The following is a 20,357-nucleotide window of genomic DNA, read 5'->3' as shown; positions in this document are numbered from 1 at the left end:
CTGCCATCTGCCTTCCGTACAAATTCTAAATAGCCCTTCGCCCTGCCACCTTCAGAATTTGAAAGACAGTATTCCCGTCAACATTGTCAAAAGATTTCTCTAAGTCTACAAATGCGTAGGTTTACCTTTCCTTAATGTTTTTTCTAAGATAAGTCGTAGGGCCAGTATTGCCTCACGTGTTCCAATATTTCTTCGGAATCCAAACAGATCTTCCCCGAGGTCGGCTTGTTTCAAAGCCGCTGTATACTTATTTATTCTGTCATAACTAGTTCTGGGGTTAAAGGCTCATTATAAAGTGGTCAGCGTCATAGACCTTCATTAACTGAAAAGAATTATTTTAGTTTAGTATAACGTTTTGATTTCTGCGTACGAAGACTAAAACGTTGGGAACTTCCGATGAGGTTTGAACAAGTACATGTAATTCCGGTCTTTGCTTTCACATCCGGTGGCTATTTTACGATTGCTGAGACTTTATGAGGCGGCTTCATCTTCTTAAATGATTTAGATATAATAAATATATGTACAAAATATATTTCTTGAGATGAAAGGAAACTTCCTCGGATTAAAAACCGGCATATTCTGCGGAAGGGGGGGGGGGGCAGTGTTTGATTGAAACGTAGCTCTGGTGCAACTTGTTTCAGAGCCGCTCTCTGGTCGGGTTACCACTCCTGTTCCGCGCCTTGAACAGAGACTCATGTAGGGGTTACTAAACTTACAGGTTGAAACAGGATTCAGACAGACACGTACAACGGGAATGGTGCAGCGCAGCGTGAATGTTTTATGGCAGAAACCTGCGACACAGGCCACGGTCGCTACTCGGTGGTTGTCGGGGTGTAGCGGGTTCGACAGCCGTCGCCGCCGCCCCTGACGACTACACACGAGTCCATCGATCTGGCCGCAGTGGGAGACCGTAAATCACCTCCGCATTAAGCCGTTTAATTTAGTTAATTAAATTTAGCGTGAGATCGATGAAGGCTGGCCCTGACGCGGAATCCGAGTGGACACTGACTTTTTAATTGAGTGGATGGAATTTATGCGACAATATCCCGACAGCCACTGCCCATTTCCTGTTGGGTAATGACCACTAGAATTATTCTGCGGCGGCGCGGAAACACTGATAAAACATTCAAAGAGAAGTCACCACTCGTTACTTTTTTCTGTGAGTGAACTGCATGCGTGAATCTCCATTCAAATAATTGTTTAATATGAATTAATTATGGCTGTACGTAACTTATGTGACAGCGATTACTTTTTAATGTCCCGATAATTTTCTTTCGGAAAACATTACAAAAATCTCTTCACCTCTGACGTCTTTTTAATAAGTAACCTACTTAGGTAACGCGGCAAATGAGTTCTATAGCTACGTCTTCATATTGTGTTGCATGCAGCATCAGAAACTGAAGCGGTAAGTTCAGTGCCTTACAAAAAGAGTGAAGTACCCAGAAGACAGGATCTGATGTTACTGCAACTTCGTATGCTTCCACAGTGTCGGCTAGTATATACATGAATAGAGTAGTAATTCCCTGGGATACGTAGAGCAGCGACAAGAGTGGAATAGAGTTGTCCTGTTTGCTGGCCGCTGTGGCCGAGCGGTTCTAGGCGCTTCAGTCCGGAACCGCGCTGCTGCTACGGTCGCAGGTTCGAATCCTGCCTCGGGTATGGATCTGTGTGATGTCCTTAGGTTAATTAGGTTTAAGTAGTTCTAAGTCTAGGGGACTGATGACCTCAGATGTTAAGTCCCATAGTGCTTAGAGCCATTTGAACCATTTTTTTATGTTGTCCTGTTTAGCGTTGTTACAAGACTTGCTACGGCGTGTACTGGGCGTGAACAGCGTCAGATGATGAGCGATCACTGGACGACACAGAGATGTCACGTACTCAAGTGAGACAGTATTATCGGCACCTAACAGAGTTGGCTATGTGCCTCATTGTGGACCTCCATTTGGCCAGCTGGGCGAATCGTGCGTTTCAAGATTTGTGGGGGATCCGGATGTGACAGTGGCCCATAATGCGACAGCTTGAGAACGTGAGGGCAGTCGTACTCATAGTCAAGGTTCTCGTCCAACACTTACACTACTGGCCATTAAAATTGATACACCAAGAAGAAATGCAGATGATTAACGGGTATTCATTAGACAAATATATTAAACTAGAACTGACATGTGATTACGTTTTCACACAATTTGGGTGCATAGATCCTGAGAAATCAGTACCCAGAACAACAACATCTGGCCGTAATAACGGGCTTGATACGCCTGGGCATTGAGTCAAACATAGCTTGGATGCCGTGTACAGGTACAGCTGCCCATGCAGCTTCAACACGATACCACAGTCCATCAAGAGTACAAGAGTAGTGACTGGCGTATTGCGACGAGCTAGTTGCTCGGCCACCATTGACCAGACTTTATAAATTGGTGAGAGACAAGGAGAATGTGCTGGCCAGGGCAGCAGTCGAACATTTTCTGTATCCAGAAAGGACCGTATAAGACCTCCAACATGCGATCGTGCATTATCCTGCTGAAATGTAGGATTTCGCAGGGATCGAATGAAGGTTAGAGCCACGGGTCGTAACTAATCTGAAATGTAACGTCCACTGTTCAAAGTGCCGTCAATGCGAACAAGAGGTGACCGAGACGTGCAACCAATGGCACCCCATATCATCACGCCGGGTGATACGCCAGTAGGCCGATGAGGAATACACGCTTCCAATTTGCGTTCACCGCGATGTCGCCAAACACGGATGCGACCATCATGATGCTGTAAACAGAACCTGGATTCACGCGAAAAAATGACGTTTTGCCATTCGTGCACCCAGGTTCGTCGTTGAGTACACAATCGCAGGCGCTCCTGTCTGTGATGCAGCGTCAAAGGCAACCGCAGCCATGGTCTCGGAGCTGATAGTCCATGCTGCTGTAAACGTCGTCGAACTGTTCGTGCAGATGGTTGTTGTCTTGCAAACGTCCTAATCTGTTGACTCAGGGATCGAGACGTGGCTGCTCGATCCGTTACAGCCATGCGGATAAGATGCCTGCCATCTCGACTGCTAGTGATACGAGGCCGTTGGGATCCAGCACGGCGTTCCGTATTACCCTCGTGAACCCACCGATTCCATATTCTGCTAAGTCATTGGATCTCGACCAACACGAGCAGCAATGTCGCGATACGATAAACTACAATCGCGATAGGCTACAATCCGGCCTTTACCAAAGTCGGAAACGTGATGGCACGCATTTCTCCTCCTTACACGTGGTATCACAACAACGTTTTACTAGGCAACGCCGATCAACTGCTGTTTGTGTATGAGAAATCGGTTAGAAACTTTCCTCATGTCAGCACGTTGTAGGTGTCGTCACTGGCGCCAACCTTGTGTGAATGCTCTGAAAAGTTAATCATTTACATATCACAGCAACTTCTTCCTGTCGGTTAAATGTCGCGTCTGTAGCACGTCATCTTCGAGGTGAAGCAATTTTAATGGCCATTTGTGTATGTCCACCATAAGGGTGGACCGCCCTGTTCTGCAGCAACCACGACGTAACCCCTTCACAGCTGAGATCAAGCAATGGACTCGCTGCAAAGTTCTGTGTTATCCCACTCCACTGGTCAGAGTCCAGTAGCAGCCAGGCTAGTGAATTTCAGTCTCATGTAGAGACTGCCGTTGTCATCGCAACACGAACGACTACCTTTGGAGTTGTGCCATAACCTGGAAGCGTGGACTGCTGTTGAATGGCGTCGCATTGAGATTAGCAAAGAATCATAGTTTTGCACTTTCCAGAGTTGCCGTCGTCGGCGAGGGTCGTGATGACCTTTGAAGAGGTCCTATCGTCCTAATATCTTGTGTAGACACAACGTGTTACACTGGCATCCTGGTGTGAGGAGTCATCAGGTACGACTTCAGGTCGCAAGTGGTAGCGATTGAGGGGATGGCACAAAGGTACTTCAAGGACATCCAGCGTCCTCATGTGTTACATCTCATACGAGAGTACTGCGGTACTATCTATCAACTTGATGATATCGGTCCACATATGCTACGTCTCTCTATCAACTGTCTTAATGATGTTGAGGCATTTCCGTGTCGAGGAAGTTCCCCAATCTGTGCCTGACAGCAAATCTGTGAGAGTATCTCGAATGTCGCGTCCGTCCCAATACCGGTATTTAGGTACTAGAAGATCAAAGACTTGTTGCAAAAGCTGTGTGCTCAACGTGCCGCAGGAGAGAATGCAACGGCTTTGTGACACCCTTCCCAACCGAATCAGTACATCTGGGACAGGAGGGATTCAACGTCGTATTGATAAGTGACCTGATACTGACAAATTATTTGTAAATTTGACACGTTATTGTAATCGCTGAAATGAGATCATTCACTCGCTCAATCCGTGAATTTTCATTTCGTTTCATCCTTCCTTTCTGAGAGATACCTTATTTTTTTCAGGCGATGTGAATTGCAACAATTGTTTGTGAATAGGAATTTTTGGGCTAATGATTTACCCCGAAAGCTGCGATGATTACTGGGAACGTTTTGGATGAGTGGTTTTTAAATTATCGTCTACCCAGTGTGATCCAGGTTTCAACTTTTTCTCCACTTTGTTTTGTAAGTATGCTGGGAGGGTTTTTTAAACATGATTATAGTCGATATCTTCCACACCCTTGTTTAGATCTACATTGTGCTCTGTCATTAAAAACCACCCTCCTCTTTGAAGTAAGACATCTGTCTCTCAAGAAGTGTCTCTTTCGTAAGCAGGAACTCGATACTGGTACTTTTCAGTGGAAGTACTTTAGTTAGGGCAAGTGACTGACTTCATCTTTAGATTAAAGTCATCATGAATGAAAGAAATTATTGACTTTGTCTCGCTGTAAGTACGACCACTGCAAGCCAAGCCATAAATTGAACTTTGGAATGGACATATGCAGTGCAGTACCTAATTGCAGATATAGAACAGTGAAAGCAGCCATGTTAGAGAAACCATTGAGTTTAGGAAGACACATCACATGACTTTATAATCTCCCTCTTCGCGATATTTCAGAACCGTGACTTTAACAAAGTACCCAACTTAGCATCCGTTGTCAGTATGTATCATGCCTTCAAACGATTTTAAAACATCGACCAATAAAACATTGACTCAGATGTAACTGAATTGGCTGCCGTGGACAAATTGCCATAGAAGGTGATGTGGTGCTGCGTCATTGTGAAATGACTATCACTGAATAAAATCAACGTTTCGGCCACGGTTGCAGTTGCTATCTTCTGGGCCTCTTGCATTAGACCAAGAAGACAGTGTCATGTCCAGAAAACCTTTTTCTTAATGTTTGCCTGAAATCTACTGAAAACTGAGATATGGACTAAAATAGTTGTTTTTAAATATGTATACGATTTTAGTTGTATTGTGTTTCAAAGTTTCCCATACCTGCAGTAGTGATTAAGCTTCTAATCATGATTTAGAAAAGGAAAAACGCGAAGAAAGAAAGGTAAAATTTTACGGGAATCTGTGCCAGTCCATTTCATACGAAAGAGCCTGAAGTCTCAGTGGCTGGGGTGAAGTAAAAATGCAATTAGCTGAAAAACAATTGCTGAGGTACGTTGTTAGATCAGGAAAGATTGATAGCCTTAGAAATTAAGATACACGGAATGACGCACGTGTGAAGTCATTTATTGACTTCACAAACGATATTTTACATTTAAGCGCCTCAGCAGATTTGTTCTTGCTACGGCCGATGTTACTTAGAAACGTAATCGTACGAATAGATTGCTAGCCTTATATATGTACACGCTCTGGGGAAATAAGGGCATGCCTTCGCAGCAAGTGATAAAGAACACATAAGGGACAAACGTACACTTTCGTCCTTCAAGTTACCAAAACCTACTTTGAGGCTGAGTGGTTCTATCTGAAACAAACATAAAAGACCCCAATCACTTTTTAGTTAATGTCAAAGCCCCTCTTCAAACAGCTCACATCGTCCTCGCCATCACCTCATCTCCGTATTAATGAGCCTTTGTGGTGTACGTTGGAGAGAAGGGTGCGTGACCGCTACGCACTTTCACCATCGTCGCCTGAAAGTGCCTGTTTTGCTGGAAAATGTAAGATTTCCTTGAAAACCGTATAAGACTTGTATTTACTATTCGGAGACGTCTGGAAGCTGTCTTGAACGTCAGCGGTTTTCCTATAGCGCAATACAAACCAAAAACGTCCTAATAGGCCTTGAAGGCCCAATAGTGTCGACCTGCCGGAGTGTCATCCTCAGCCTTTAGGCGTCACTGGATGCAGATACTGAGGGTCATGCGGTCGGCACGCCACTCTCCTGGGGGCTGTCGGTTTCCGTGGCCGGTGCCACTACTTCTCTATCAACTACGTAATTCCTCAGTCTGCCTCACAGGGGTTGAGTGCAGTCCGCTTGCCAACAGCATGCGGCAGACCAGGACGGTGATCCATCCAAGTGCTAGCCAAGCCCGACAGTGCTTAACTTCGGTAATCTGACGGGAACCGGTGTTGCCACTGCTGCAAGGTCGATGGATTTGCTACAGTGTAATAGGCATAGTAATGTGCTGTGTTTTGATGTCTAGTTACTTTTAATCGCCTCCTTGTAGATTCAGTCGTAGACGAAGCACATTGTACACCTCGGCTCGTTGACACGATACTGGGAAAATGCAGTCACGTCTACCAAGGATACTACTTACAAAACACGTTTGCGTCTCACTCATATCAAACGGGACGCATAGGAGACATTAAAAATTTAGAAAGAAGGGCTGCGCGAATGGTCACATGTTTCCTACAGTCATGTATGAGCATCTCGGGAATCTTAAAAGCCTACTTATATAGTCTCAAGAACAAATATTTAGTGACAAATCTGAGGACATATTTCAACACCCTACCTATCAGCCCTGTGGGAACCCGAACACTAGACTAATTACAGCACACACAGAAAACGAAACGAAGAAAACTCCTGACGTGAGTTACAACAGCAAGTACCTTATGCCGTGCAATTCACTGTTCTTAAATATCTCGCTCCATGGAACTGTCCAAGTAAAAAGCGAGCCATCTTAAAAGATATGAAGCATGTATTGGACGTATATCACGACAGCATGTTAGTGCGCAGAACAATAATAAGGTCTTGGTCTGATGGTATAATATTTTGCCGCTTCCTTATTTGCATCTGGTAAGATACCCAATAAGTCATCCTTGAGCACATCAATTTCACATTCTCGCATTGACGTGACAACTGTTTCAATCCTGTTTTTGACATAAAACAGGTTACCTTGTAGTTGAGGTACAAGTGCCTTTATTGTCTGCGAAAGAAGGGACCGTTTGAAGTCAGGTACCGTTTGAAGTCAGGTAACGACCGTGACTGTGCTGTTCATGTCTCTTAGCCAAAAATAACAACCAATACATCATACTATGGCGACACGAACGCCACTACAGACACGGACTGTCGTCTGACGAGTCACGGCTAGGGGGCGCGTTATTTAAGTAGGCCCGTAAACTGTGTACTCTGGTACAAATGGTGCACACACGGAACATTAGAAGAACATGTTTGAATCGTATTGCAATAAATCTCTCATTTGTTAATATAAATATAAGTTAATAAATACTACATGAATTTGAAGCACCAAGAATTTCCAAATGGCCAGCTTTCCGATTCTTATGAAAGACAATTAAATATCAGTTTCTGGAAATATTCTACACTTCTCGGTTGTTACATTCAAACATTTCAAACATTTTTCAGTTTATATCACCACTAATTTTTGCTTTCTTAGTCTTCGTGTATATAACTGAGGTCTAAATATAACAGCGAAAGCAGTAGCCGTCATATGCAAAATTTGTCGTTGGCATAATATCAACAGGACGTGAAATATAAAAAAATCTGCTGATCATTGCCAGGGTAATGTGACGCAACGCTGTAAACTATCTTCATATAATGCTCTTTACTGTATTCAAGTTAAGGTCTTCCTTTACAGTTTTACTAACTCCTCTTTCCCACCTCCCTCCATTAGTAAACCGTGGATCACTTGTTGCCTCAGAACGTTTCTGTTAACCGACCCCTTCCTATAGTTAAGTTATGCCATAAATTTATTTTCTCCCTAATTCCAAACAGTGCTTCTTAATTACTTATTCGATTTATCTACCTATTCTACACCATTCTTACATGGCACCACATATCTAAATTTTCTTTTCCCTTCTAGTCTGAAGTTTCACTTCTGTACAAGGCTACACTCCAGTCAAACACCTTCAGAAAATACTTCCAAACACTTAAATTTATATTCATTGTAAAAAAAATTTATCTTTTTCATAAATAATTTTATTGACCCTGTCAATCTGCATTTTACAACTTCCCTACAGTGGACAGAATCAGTTATTTTGCTTTCCAAAGAGCAGAAGTTGCTTGCAACTATTGGTGTCTCATTTCCTAATCTAATTCCTTCAGCATCACGTGATTTAATTCGACTACCTTCCAACATTCTTGTTTTACTTTGGCCGGTGTTCATCTTACAACCTCCTTTTAGGACAACACCTCTTCCAGTCAAGTGGTTTTCCAATCCTTTGCTGCCTCTGACAGAACTACAATGCCGTCAGAAGTTTTATTTCTTCTCGCTGAACTTTAATTCCCGTTACAAATATCTATTTCCTTTTTTATTGCTTACCGAAAGTACAGAATGAATAAAATCGTAGATAAGCTGCAACTTTTTCTCAATCGCTTCTCAACTACTGCTTCCCTTTAATGACCTTCAACTCTTGCAACTGCAGACTAAGTTCTGTACAAGTTGTACGGATCTCTTCGATCCCTTGTTTCTATTCCTACTAGCTTCAAAATCTTAAAGAGCGTGTTCCAATCAACACTGTTAAAAGCTTCCGCTAACGCTACAAATGATGTAATTATTCAGCTTCTTCCAAAATAAGACGCAATGTCAGTATTGCCTCGTGTTGTTACATTTACCCAGAATCCAAACTTATCTTCCTTAAGGGCGACTTCGACATGTTGTTGATATTATTCCGCAAGTAATTCGTTTCGATGTTGTACAGCCTTAACTTATTAAATCGGTTATTCGCTAACATTTGTACTAGTCAGCACCTTCCTTTTTTTTGGAACTGTGAGTATTTAATTCTTTTTTGAGTGAGAGTGTATTTCACTTGTCTTAGAATAACAGTGAAATAGTTTTGTCGTGATATGCTCTCCTAAAGACCTACATGGCCCGTTTGGAATGTGGTCTACTCCAGATGCAATGTTTCGCCTTGGAGCTTACAGTTCTCTGTCAAATTCTTCTAGCAGTATCCTATTTACAATCTCTGTTTCATCAGCTTCCTCTTCAGTTTCCGTAACGCTTTCTCGAAATAGATCGTTTCTATTGTAGTGCCTTTAATATATCTGCTCCTCATTTCAGTTTTTATTTCTTTTCTTTGTACTAGCTTGCGATCTGAACTCTTAAAATTAACACAATAGCTTTTCTTTTCTCCAGTGGCTCTTGACCTTTTTTTTTCCTGCACAGAACTAGAAAAATTAGTAAAAAGTTCGAGAGTTAGAGTTGCGTCCTTACAAGTAACAGACTGCTACAATAGCAGTTCGTGGATTATTCATTTAAGTGCTACTTTCAGATACACTACGTGTTTAAAAGTATCCGGATTCCAGGCTGAAAACGACTTAGAAGTTCGTGGTGCCCTCCATGCTGGAATCAATATGGTGCTGGCGCACCCTTAGCCTTGATGACAGCTTCCACTCTCGCAGGTATACGTTCAATCAGGTGCTCGAAGGTTTCTTGGGGAATGGCAGCACATTCTTCACGGAGTGCTGCACTGAGGAGAGGTATCGATGTCGGTCGGCGCTCCAAAACGTCCCAAAGGTGTTTAATAGGATTCAGGTCAGGACTCTGTGCAGGATAGTCCACTACAGGGGTGTTATTGTCGTGTAAACACTCCGCCACAGGCCGTGACTTATGAACAGGTGCTCGATCGTGTTGAAAGATGCAATCGCCATCCCCGAATTACCCTTCAACAGCAGGAAGCAAGGGAGTGCTTAAAACATCACTGTAGGCCTGTGCTGTGATACTGCCACACAAAACAACAAAGGGTGCAAGTCCCCTCCGTGAAAAACACGACCACACGAAGACACCGTCACCTCCGAATTTTACTGTTGGCACTACACACGCTGGCAGATGACGCTCACCGGGTATTCGCCATACCCAAACCCTGCCATCGGATCGCCACATTGCGTACCGTGATTCATCACTCATCACTACGTTTTTCAACTGCACAAACGTCCAATGTTTACGCTCCTTACACCAAGAGAGGCGTCGTTTGGTATTTACCTACGTGATGTGTGGCTTATGAGTAGCGGCTGGACTATGAAATTCCACGTTTTCTCACTTCCCGCCTAACTGTCATGGTACTTGCAGCGGATCCTGACGTGGTTTGGAACTCCTGTGTAATGGTCTGGATAGATGTCTATCTATTACACATTATGACACTCCTCAACTGTCAGCGGTCACTGTCAGACAACAGACGAGGTCGGCCTGTTCGCTTTTGTGCTGTACGTGGACTTCACCTTCCGACTTTGCTACCACATCGGAAACAGTGGGCCTATGGATGTTTAGGAGTGTGTAAATCTCGCGTACAGACGCATAACACAAGTGACACCCAATTACCTGACCACATTCGAAGACCGTGAGTTCCGCGGAGCGCCCCGTTCTGCTCTCTCAAGTGGTCTAATGACTACTGAGGTCGCTGATATGGAGCACCTGGCAGTAAGTGGCAGCCCAATGCACCTAATAATTTGCGGGTGTACGGATACTTTTGATCACATAGTGTAAATACCTTGGGGAAAAGTAGTGTACCTGGCAAAACTGTCTAGTCTTTCAGAAGTTAGTATCGGCATTAATGTGGATTGCTAACTGGACAGAAAGGAATATCAAAGAAACAATATTTATTTATACTCTGCATTAAAATTTCACATGTAGACATAAAGCAGACGTATGATGCATTACTTAGAAATCAAGCAAACCAGTTTACTTTCACTTATAACCATTAATAGGGATTTACATATAATAAATGAAGAGCTAGTCAGTTAATATAAAAACTGAGTTAATAAATGAGTAAGTATGAAATAGAATCTCTACTGTTTCAAATATTCAGCTCGCATTTCTGTAGATTTTCTTCAGTATTTGGATGCCAAGAAATGCCTCAAGTAACTCTACATTTATCTTTTCAGTGTGTAGAAATGTCCTGTTAATATGCGTGTTGGTAACCACGAGCTATACTGCATTTGTTCATGCCGTGTAACGAAGTTTGCTGCCAACATGAACTTCTGAGCTCTGAACTTTTTTTCAGCATGTGTCGACCTCTTGTTGTTTGAAGCGTCGCTGAGGCACAGCGTGACGCTCGAGGGCGCCACACTTCCCCGCCGTTGCTGAGGAAGGTTGTAGGGACCATTGAACGACATTTCAAACTTACACTTTGCAACAGGACACAATTATGGGCTTCTGAAAAAGGACCCTTTAATTTTGTTGCGTAGTGTATGTACGCAGATAATTTTGACGGAACCGTTAGAACGCGAGTCCAGTATATTTGCACTTCAGCTGACATCTTTACTTAGTGAATGTCATACAATTATCTTAAGCTCCTTTCAGTGTTACCAACAGACGGCGTATATTCATTTAACGCAGTACTTTAACTCATACATTCTCCATTAATAACATTTCAAGCATACGCTGTTTATCTTAAATTTCATGCGTCGACTTTGTTATTAGACTCAGAAACTGAGTAGACTGCTGCTGCATTCTCTAATCATGAGGTAACTGAGAGGAGGTATGGCAGGGCTGGTTCTTTTAGGATGGTGCTCTCTCTGCTGTGAATGTAAGATCTCAAATCCAAAGCCACTATACCTTATTTAGAGAGATTCTAACAGCTACCCTATCCTGTGCAAGCTTCTTCATCTCCCAGTACTTACTGCAACCTACGTCCTTTTCAATCTGCTTAGTGTATTCATCTCTTGGTCTCCCTCTACGATATTTACCCTCCACGCTGCCCTCCAATACTAAATTGGTGATCCCTTGGTGCCTCAGAACATGTCCTACCAACCGATCCCTTCGTCTAGTCAAGTTGTGCCTAAACTTCTCTTCTCTCCATTTCTATTCAATACCTCCTCATTAGTTACGTGATCTACCCACCTAATCTTCAGCATTCTTCTGTAGCACCACATTTCAAAAGCTTCTATTGTCTTCTTGTCCAAACTATTTGTCGTCCATGTTTCACTTCCATACATGGCTACACTCCATACAAATACTTTCAGGAACGACTTCGTGACACTTAAATCTATACTCGATGTTAACAAATTTCTCTTCCCAGAAACGCTTTCCTTGCCATTGCCAGTCTACATTTTATATCCTCTCTACTTCGACCATCATGTTATTTTGCTCCCCAAATAGCAAAACTCCTTTACTACTTTAAATGTCTCATTTCCTAATCTAATTCCCTCAGCGTCACCCGACTTAATTCGGCTACATTCCATTATCCTCGTTTTGCTTTTGTTGATATGTAGGATAGACCAGCGTATCTGGAATGGTAACACGGTCACCTGCCGAAATATTATGCCTATTGGGCGCCGACGTACGGCCGTTCACCAGGGAACTATTTCGGCATGAATTATGCAGGGAGACGTTGAAGAATTACAGAATGGTTGCTTGTTGCGGGGCGAAAGCATGGCTCTCTATGTTACAGCCACATACAGCGAACGCTCGGCTGCCGGGTGGGACACGCCTGGACAGAGTCTTACTTTAATGGTTTAGCAGGCAAGTTAAGTGGACGTCAGAGCACGTCGATTCCAGCTGCGCCCTGGACGCCGGACGCGGCCGGCCCGCAGAGTGGTGCGTGGCGCGTCGCCAGTTATCGGCAGCCGTGCCATTACTGAGCGCGCCGCTTGTGTATATTGTTGCAGACAGCCCGTCGTTCGCCATCAGCCGGCTGCCTGACTTCGGGTTTCCTCTCCGCGAGGGCATGGCCGTCTCGCTCAAGTGCGACGTGGACGCCAACCCTCCTTCATCGCCCAAGTGGCTCAGAGGTACGTCCGCCACCAGCAGCTGCTCGCTTCTGCTTCCTTACCAGCACAGTGAAAAGAGTCGCACTTCACGGCGTTCTTGTAGCAGATGAAAATACTTTAGCGGAAGTGGCTATTGACAAAACATGAAGACCTTGTTGTAAATATTGGTAAACGACATTTTTATTGTTTCGAAAAATCGCTCAGTACAGTTTCAATAAATTGTCATAAGTAGATGTATAGCATGTACATCCAATGCGATTTTCTTTAGCTAGATGCCTCATTGTTTTTACGTATGTCCACCGTATTTTTAAAATGGCAAATTTTACGCACAGTTTTGTTCTTACAATTTGGTTGCTTGTAACTAACAGCTTTTACTTGCAAACTGACTGCATTTAATATTAGTTACCAATGTCTTACCCTGTTAACATGCTGGACGAGTTAACGAAACATTACTGCGAAACCTCTTCAAAATACGAATTTAAGAGGTCCTTTTACGGATGACACTTTTCAACCAGAAACAAACTTGCAGGTACGCGTTTTGCGTATCATAGCAATTCTGGAGGCAGGAATAACTGAAAATGCGTTGCTTGTCTTCTTCACGTATTTGCTCGAAACATTTTTTAGAGCATTCACATGAAGGGCCTGTTTCCATGCATCAGTCCCTCCCATTCCCCCTTGCCACTGCATGTTCTGTAATATTTTGTGTCATTTATCTTTTTCAAATAAACTGTTATAGCTCCGTCATAAGCTGCATTAAGAATTTTTTTTTCATTCCTTAATGGAGACCTGTTTCGGACACCTGTGTCCATTTTCAAACCACCCGTGTCGTAAGTTTGATAACATAGATGAAAACCTACGCACAAAAACTGCCCCTCAAGTGATTATCAAAGCGGTGCTGTGGCCGACTCAGCGACAATAAACAAACGACACAGGACAGACAGGCGTTCAACCTCCACTCCTAGTGCTGAAACCTGCTGTTTGTGAGTGATTACTGCACGTTGACGTCGAATATAGACGGTGATCACATTATGTGACTCAACTGTGAAGAAACGCAGTGATAATGTGCGTAAGTGGCTAAATCCATAACTGACTTTTGTTTGAATTGTTTTCAAGATATCGATAGAAATGTAAGTAATGCTACATAAAAACCAATGCAAGCACCTTACTGCAGCAAGTCAGAATCGTTAAGAATGGATTTAATATGCCTACCATTGCACTGTCTCGCAAACGCACGTAAACCATGCTCAGCGACGCAACATAACATCTCTTCCTTGTTTAACGAAATATGTGCATTTACCTAAATATGCTACTCTCCCATACATAGGCCCACTTTCATACCAAGTAGCAAACTTATTGAAAAAGAAGAGAAATATCAGAATCAGCTTTTCCACAAATAATAAATTACAACAAAAAGTAATCCATGATGTAAACACCTCCAAGAGTCCCTACCGTAAGTCAGGAATATACAAACTCAAATGTGATACATGCCCAAAATTCTACATTGGACAGACAGGCAGAAGTTTTGAAATTAGATACAAAGAACATATTGACGCTCTAAGACTTGGTAACTTGAACAAATCAGCATTTGCAGCCCATATTGCTGAAGAAAGCCATTCAGTGGGAAACATTGAGGACAACTTAAAGATTTTGCATCTAACAGAAAAAGGAGCCACTATGAATATACTAGAAGAATTAGAAATACACACACACAAAAACAGCACCCCAGACTATATCCTTAACGAACAAACAGAGTTGGCTAACACCCCTTTCCTGAAAAATTTCCAAAAATTACTTTCCAGCCTCCAAAGCAAATAATATAAATACACCTATCTGCAGATCAAGTAGAAAATTTATATGTCACTATAATTCTCATGCTGCCAAATGTAATAAAATAATATACTATTTTACCTATACAGTTCTAAATATATATAAAAAACTTTATAATTAAATTAGCAATAACAGATAAAAAAATTTTCAATCTCCCTCTGTACTAATGTAAAAGACATTACAGTTTTGTAAAAGAATATATGATCCTTTCCAAACATAGGACATCATTGTCAAATGTTACGATATATCATAGCATCTGTGACACCCATATGTTTGTAAACTCTTTGTATGTGCCAAAACATGTGGTGTGTGCTTGGAATGATCTCAGTGACAAATCTAAAGTGCACAGTGAGAACTATTACGTGTGCAACAACGAGGATGCAGTGGAAATGCATTTACATCGATTGGATGAACGTTATGGAAACAATCACTCGAAACCGACGTTTCACGTAAGTCACATGCAACGAAAATCTGCAACGCAACCATCTGTGTGTGGCGTGTTTGTAATTATGTTTTATTTATATTTTAGGACAATTAATGTATAAAAAACACACCAAATGTCAGAAAGAAAGCGTGTAAACCGTCTGATGATGAATCGCAACGATTCGAAACCGGTAACGATTTCCTTTGAATAAAGGAACTCAAAGTAAATTTGTGGCTGGTTGCTGTCCTAACACCATCAACATTTGTACTTAAATGTTGATAACCTGCCATTGTAGCAGCAGCAACCGATGTAACAACTGCGCCAGACGCTTATCTTATATAGGTGTTGCAGATCGCAGCACCGTATTCTGCTTGTTTGCATATCTCTATATTTGAATACGCATGCCAAGACAAGTTCCTTTGGCGCTTCAGCGTAGATGCCATGTAGATGGAGTTATCGCAAGACGCATCAGCAGTATCCTTATTAACACAAAATTTCTTTCCCGAAACCCGTAGCGAAATTGATATCAAAGTCACCCGTACAGATATAGAGAGTGATTCAAAAAGAATACCACAACTTTAAAAATGTGTATTTAATGAAAGAAACATAATATAACCTTCTGTTATACATCATTACAAAGAGTATTTAAAAAGGTTTTTTTTTCACTCAAAAACAAGTTCAGAGATGTTCAATATGGCCCCCTCCAGACACTCGAGCAATATCAACCCGATACTCCAACTCGTTCCACACTCTCTGTAGCATATCAGGCGTAACAGTTTGGATAGCTGCTGTTATTTCTCGTTTCAAATCATCAATGGTGGCTGGGAGAGGTGGCCGAAACACCATATCCTTAACATATTCCCATAAGAAAAAATCGTAGGGGGTAAGATCAGGGCTTCTTGGAGGCCAGTGATGAAGTGCTCTGTCACGGTCTGCCTGGCGGCCGATCCATCGCCTCGGGTAGTTGACGTTCAGGTAGTTACGGAGAGATAAATGCCAATGTGGTGGCGCTCCATCCTGCTGAAATATGAATTGTTGTGCTTCTTGTTCGAGCTGAGGGAACAGCCAATTCTCTAACATCTCCTGATACTGTAGTCCAGTTACAGTAGCACCTTCGAAGAAAAAGGGACCAAAAACTTTATTGGCTGAAATGGCACAGAAAACGTTCACCTTAGGCGAGTCACGTTCATACTGAGTTGTTTCCCGCGGATTCTCATTGCCCCATATACAGACATTGTGACGGTTGACTTTCCCGTTAGTGTGGAAAGTTGCTTCATCACTAAACACAATCTTTGAAACGAAAGATTCATCTGTTTCCATTTGAGCAAGGATAAAATCACAGAAATCGATTCTTTTAATCTTATCAGCTGCAGACAGTGCTTGAACCAATTTCAGACGATAAGGTTTCAGAACTAACCTTTTTCGTAGGACTCTCCATACAGTTGATTGTGGAATTTGCAGCTCTCTGCTAGCTCTGCGAGTCGATTTTCCTGGGCTGCGAACAAATGCTTGCTGGATGCGTGCTACATTTTCATCACTCGTTCTCGGCCGTCCAGAACTTTTCCCTTTGCACAAACACCCATTCTCTGCAAACTGTTTATACCAACGTTTAATACACCACCTATCAGGAGGTTTAACACCATACTTCGTTCGATATGCACGCTGAACAACTGTCGTCGATTCACTTCTGCCGTACTCAATAACACAAAAAGCTTTCTGTTGAGCGATCGCCATCTTAGCATCAACTGACGCTGACGCCTAGTCAACAGCGCCTCAAGCGAACAAATGTACAACTAAATGAAACTTTATAGCTCCCTTAATTCGCCGACAGATAGTGCTTAGCTCTGCCTTTTGTCGTTGCAGACTTTTAAATTCCTAAGGTTGTGGTATCCTTTTTGAATCACCCTGTACTTTAGAACTTAATTCATCAACTGTGAATTCATTTATATCAATAAGGTGAATAGTAGATCCATGTACAATACGTAGTTGACGTCAATGAATGTGCAGTCAGCGACTTAATTTCGAATGCGTTACACCATCCGTCAGCCATAAAACTCTCACGAAGCTCTTCACATGTCTGCAGAAACATCGGACCTGATACGGGAAATCTTGCGACTTTCTTCTGCTTCTTGTTATTTCACGTAAACTGAAGTTGTAAGGTGCGTGTGCGGTGCGTCACCGCCAAAAGATTTATCTGTGAGAAGACGGACGACCGGTACAACGTTTACGAACAGAGCTGCGATGGTTCGCATTCAGATGGCCTTAGGTGAACCTGACCAACAGACATGTACATTAAAACTCAAATTAAGATTACGTTTTCAACGTACGATCTGGGAACATTACTCTGAAAAAGTCGAGTGGTAATAAACGTCAGAGGGTAACAGGTATAGGCTGACAACATGAAAAAAATGGCCACGATGTATACCCCTGTGAAGCAACAGTAAGTTGGTGCCATAGCGCGGCAAGAATGTTAGAGATGGGGCCATAAGAGAGATGACTGTACACATCAGGGGCACAAAGGAAGCACTTGAAGTAATTATTAGAGATAGATTGACGATAACAACAGGAAAGTGGTAACAGGGTGGTATCTAATGGTCTGACCTGTTATTAGCGTAGCATTATTCTGATAACGGATGAAGTTGACGTCATTTAAAGCCAAATAGCTCACCTGTATGTGCGCCAGACAACACACTGCGTCAGAAGTACTGCACAACACAAAAGCCAACGTAGAGAGTAATCGGATAAAAGCAGTGCTTCCAAAGGAAAATACTCATTCGATGGCCAGTTACTTCTGAGACCTGAGGCACCCTGCACACCGAGAAAGGAAATAACTGTTTGATGGGATGCAATCAGTAACATCTGAAGAGAGCTCAAAAGAATCGAGCGTCCTCAGAACACCCAAAAGCAGGGCTTCCCAACCTTTTCAGCTGGCGGACCCCTTCTTCAGTCGAAAATCCATGGCTGACCCCTAGTCAGTCAAGAGCACAGTAACTTTAAATTTCAGAGCGAAACCCATGGGAACTGAAGGAAAGCTTCTTAATGCAAGTGCCATGTTCCCAATGACCCTCCCCCCCCCCCCCCCCCGAAGTATCAATATTCTTTGGTTTAGAGATGAATGAAAACAACTTGAAATTAACGATCCAATTTACTCCCTTTGTGCAACACACTATAACCTGATTAAAATTACTTGGTAATTGACATTTCACATGTTGGAGCAATCAACGTCACGTCCAAACTGTTTGCTGTTGACAAACTGCTGCTTGTGGTCTGCTCACTTCCACTGTTCGGCTACTATTGTATCAGGAGCATGCATATTTCATATCATTCGTGTGTGTGTGTGTGTGTGTGTGTGTGTGTGTGTGTGGTTTTTGGTAAAATCCGAAGAAAAATGTTAAATGTATGTAAGTCTATGAGACTTAACTGCTGAGGTCATCAGCCCACAGTCTTCGTATTAACCTAAGTTTAATTCCGCTAAGGACAACACACACACACACACACACACACGCCCGAGGGAGGACTCGCACCTCCGGCGGGAGCGGCCGCGCAATCCACGACGGCATAGCGCCTTAGACGGCGCAGCCATTCCGCGCGGCTGTGAAGAAAAGTGGCAGACCCATGATTCGGAGTAAAAACACATCACGAAATAAAGAAGCCGAGGAATTGCCTTTAAAGGACTATTGTGACATTTGTTGTGCAATGTGTGGGAATACATTCACCCAGTTTACATGCGTTTCCAAAACCGGATTTCGTAAACCGATGTCCCAGTTCCGCTTTTGGTTGGTCAGGTAAACACTTCAAAATCGATTCTGGAAATCTGATTTTATAAACCGCTTTCCAGTTCCACAATCGATTTTCGTGCCCATGTAAACAGCTCGGAAAGTCTAGTTATTTTTACGTCTTTGCGTATCTACTGAACGGCAGCTGTCAGTCCATAGCCTGCAGCTAGCAGGCAGCATTGCAACAGCGTACTGTCAGTTGGTAGCTGGCAACTGGCAGGCACCGTGGCAACATTTTAGCCACAGCTGACAACTTCAACTACCTCTTGGACACTATATCGTGGCAGTCAGCCTCGACTGTAAGCAAATTAGGAAAACAAACAGACTCTCTTATTTCGATATAAGAAGACAAAGCATTTCACAGAACGTAAGACTTTTTTCTCAATGGAAACAATTCTGGCAGAGGAGTTACCTTTTACATGGTGGCACGTGAAAAGTCCTCATTTGTTTACGCTCGCAATCAGTTGCCACAATATAGTGCCAGAGTAATAGCAAGTAATTGTAACTAAAGTACAGGCAGGCCATATTTATAACTGAGAGGACGGAATATATTATAAGGAAAAGAAATTATCTCTGGAGATCATTTTAATTTTCGTAACAACAATATCAATGCCAACAGAATTCAATTAATAATTATTTTGTAAACGATAGAAGACAGAAACAAAATTCCTACAGAGTTATAGTTCAGGTACGTTCACTGAGCATCAACAAAGAAAAATGCTTTCTTCTTTACTATAAATGAGTCTGTAGGAATAGTAATGGAATCCTAATGTGATGTTTGAGGGTGCTTCTGCTGACACAATTTTGAAAAGTTGGGTTCAGTTCTTGACAACTGGAGACGGATGTCTGGTTCCACATCTAGACAGCTTCTGTACTTAGTTTTGTGGGGAGCATATATCGAGAATCCAGATTCACACATGTATGTTGTGACAAACGGAAGAAGTACACGTTTTGCCTTTTCAACAAGGGGGTAGTATTTCTTGTTATCCAAACTAACCAAATGGTTCAAATGGCTCTGAGCACTATGGGACTTAACTTCTGTGGTCATCAGTCCCCTAGAACTTAGAACTACATAAACCTAACTAACCTAAGGACATCACACACATCCATGCCCGAGGCAGGATTCGAACCTGCGACCGTAGCGGTAGCGCGGTTCCGGACTGTAGCTCCTAGAACCGCTCGGCCGCTCCGGCCGGCCCAAACGGATCCAAAAGTGGGAGTAACCGTCAATGTCAAAACATGATTTCAAGGTAGGGTCTGTGGCAATTTCTATCAACAACTCATATTCATTTGATGATAGAATGTTCGGCTTT

At 42.6% G+C, this 20,357-nt stretch overlaps 1 protein-coding gene across 1 annotated transcript in view; it reads left to right on the top strand.

The window, feature by feature from the left end:
* Positions 1 to 20,357, top strand: part of LOC126155352 (hemicentin-2-like) — a 238,092-nt gene that overhangs the window by 147,388 nt on the left and 70,347 nt on the right. Inside the window, exon 3 of the mRNA XM_049916222.1 lies at positions 12,916 to 13,038. Coding sequence (XP_049772179.1) covers positions 12,916 to 13,038 — 123 coding nt within the window. The remainder of the gene's footprint in view (positions 1 to 12,915; positions 13,039 to 20,357) is intronic.

Source organism: Schistocerca cancellata, chromosome 2, assembly GCF_023864275.1.
Source record: "Schistocerca cancellata isolate TAMUIC-IGC-003103 chromosome 2, iqSchCanc2.1, whole genome shotgun sequence".
NCBI lineage: Eukaryota > Metazoa > Arthropoda > Insecta > Orthoptera > Acrididae > Schistocerca > Schistocerca cancellata.
The sequence above is the reverse complement of the archived record's forward strand: the minus strand, read 5'-3'. Positions and strand labels throughout refer to the sequence as shown.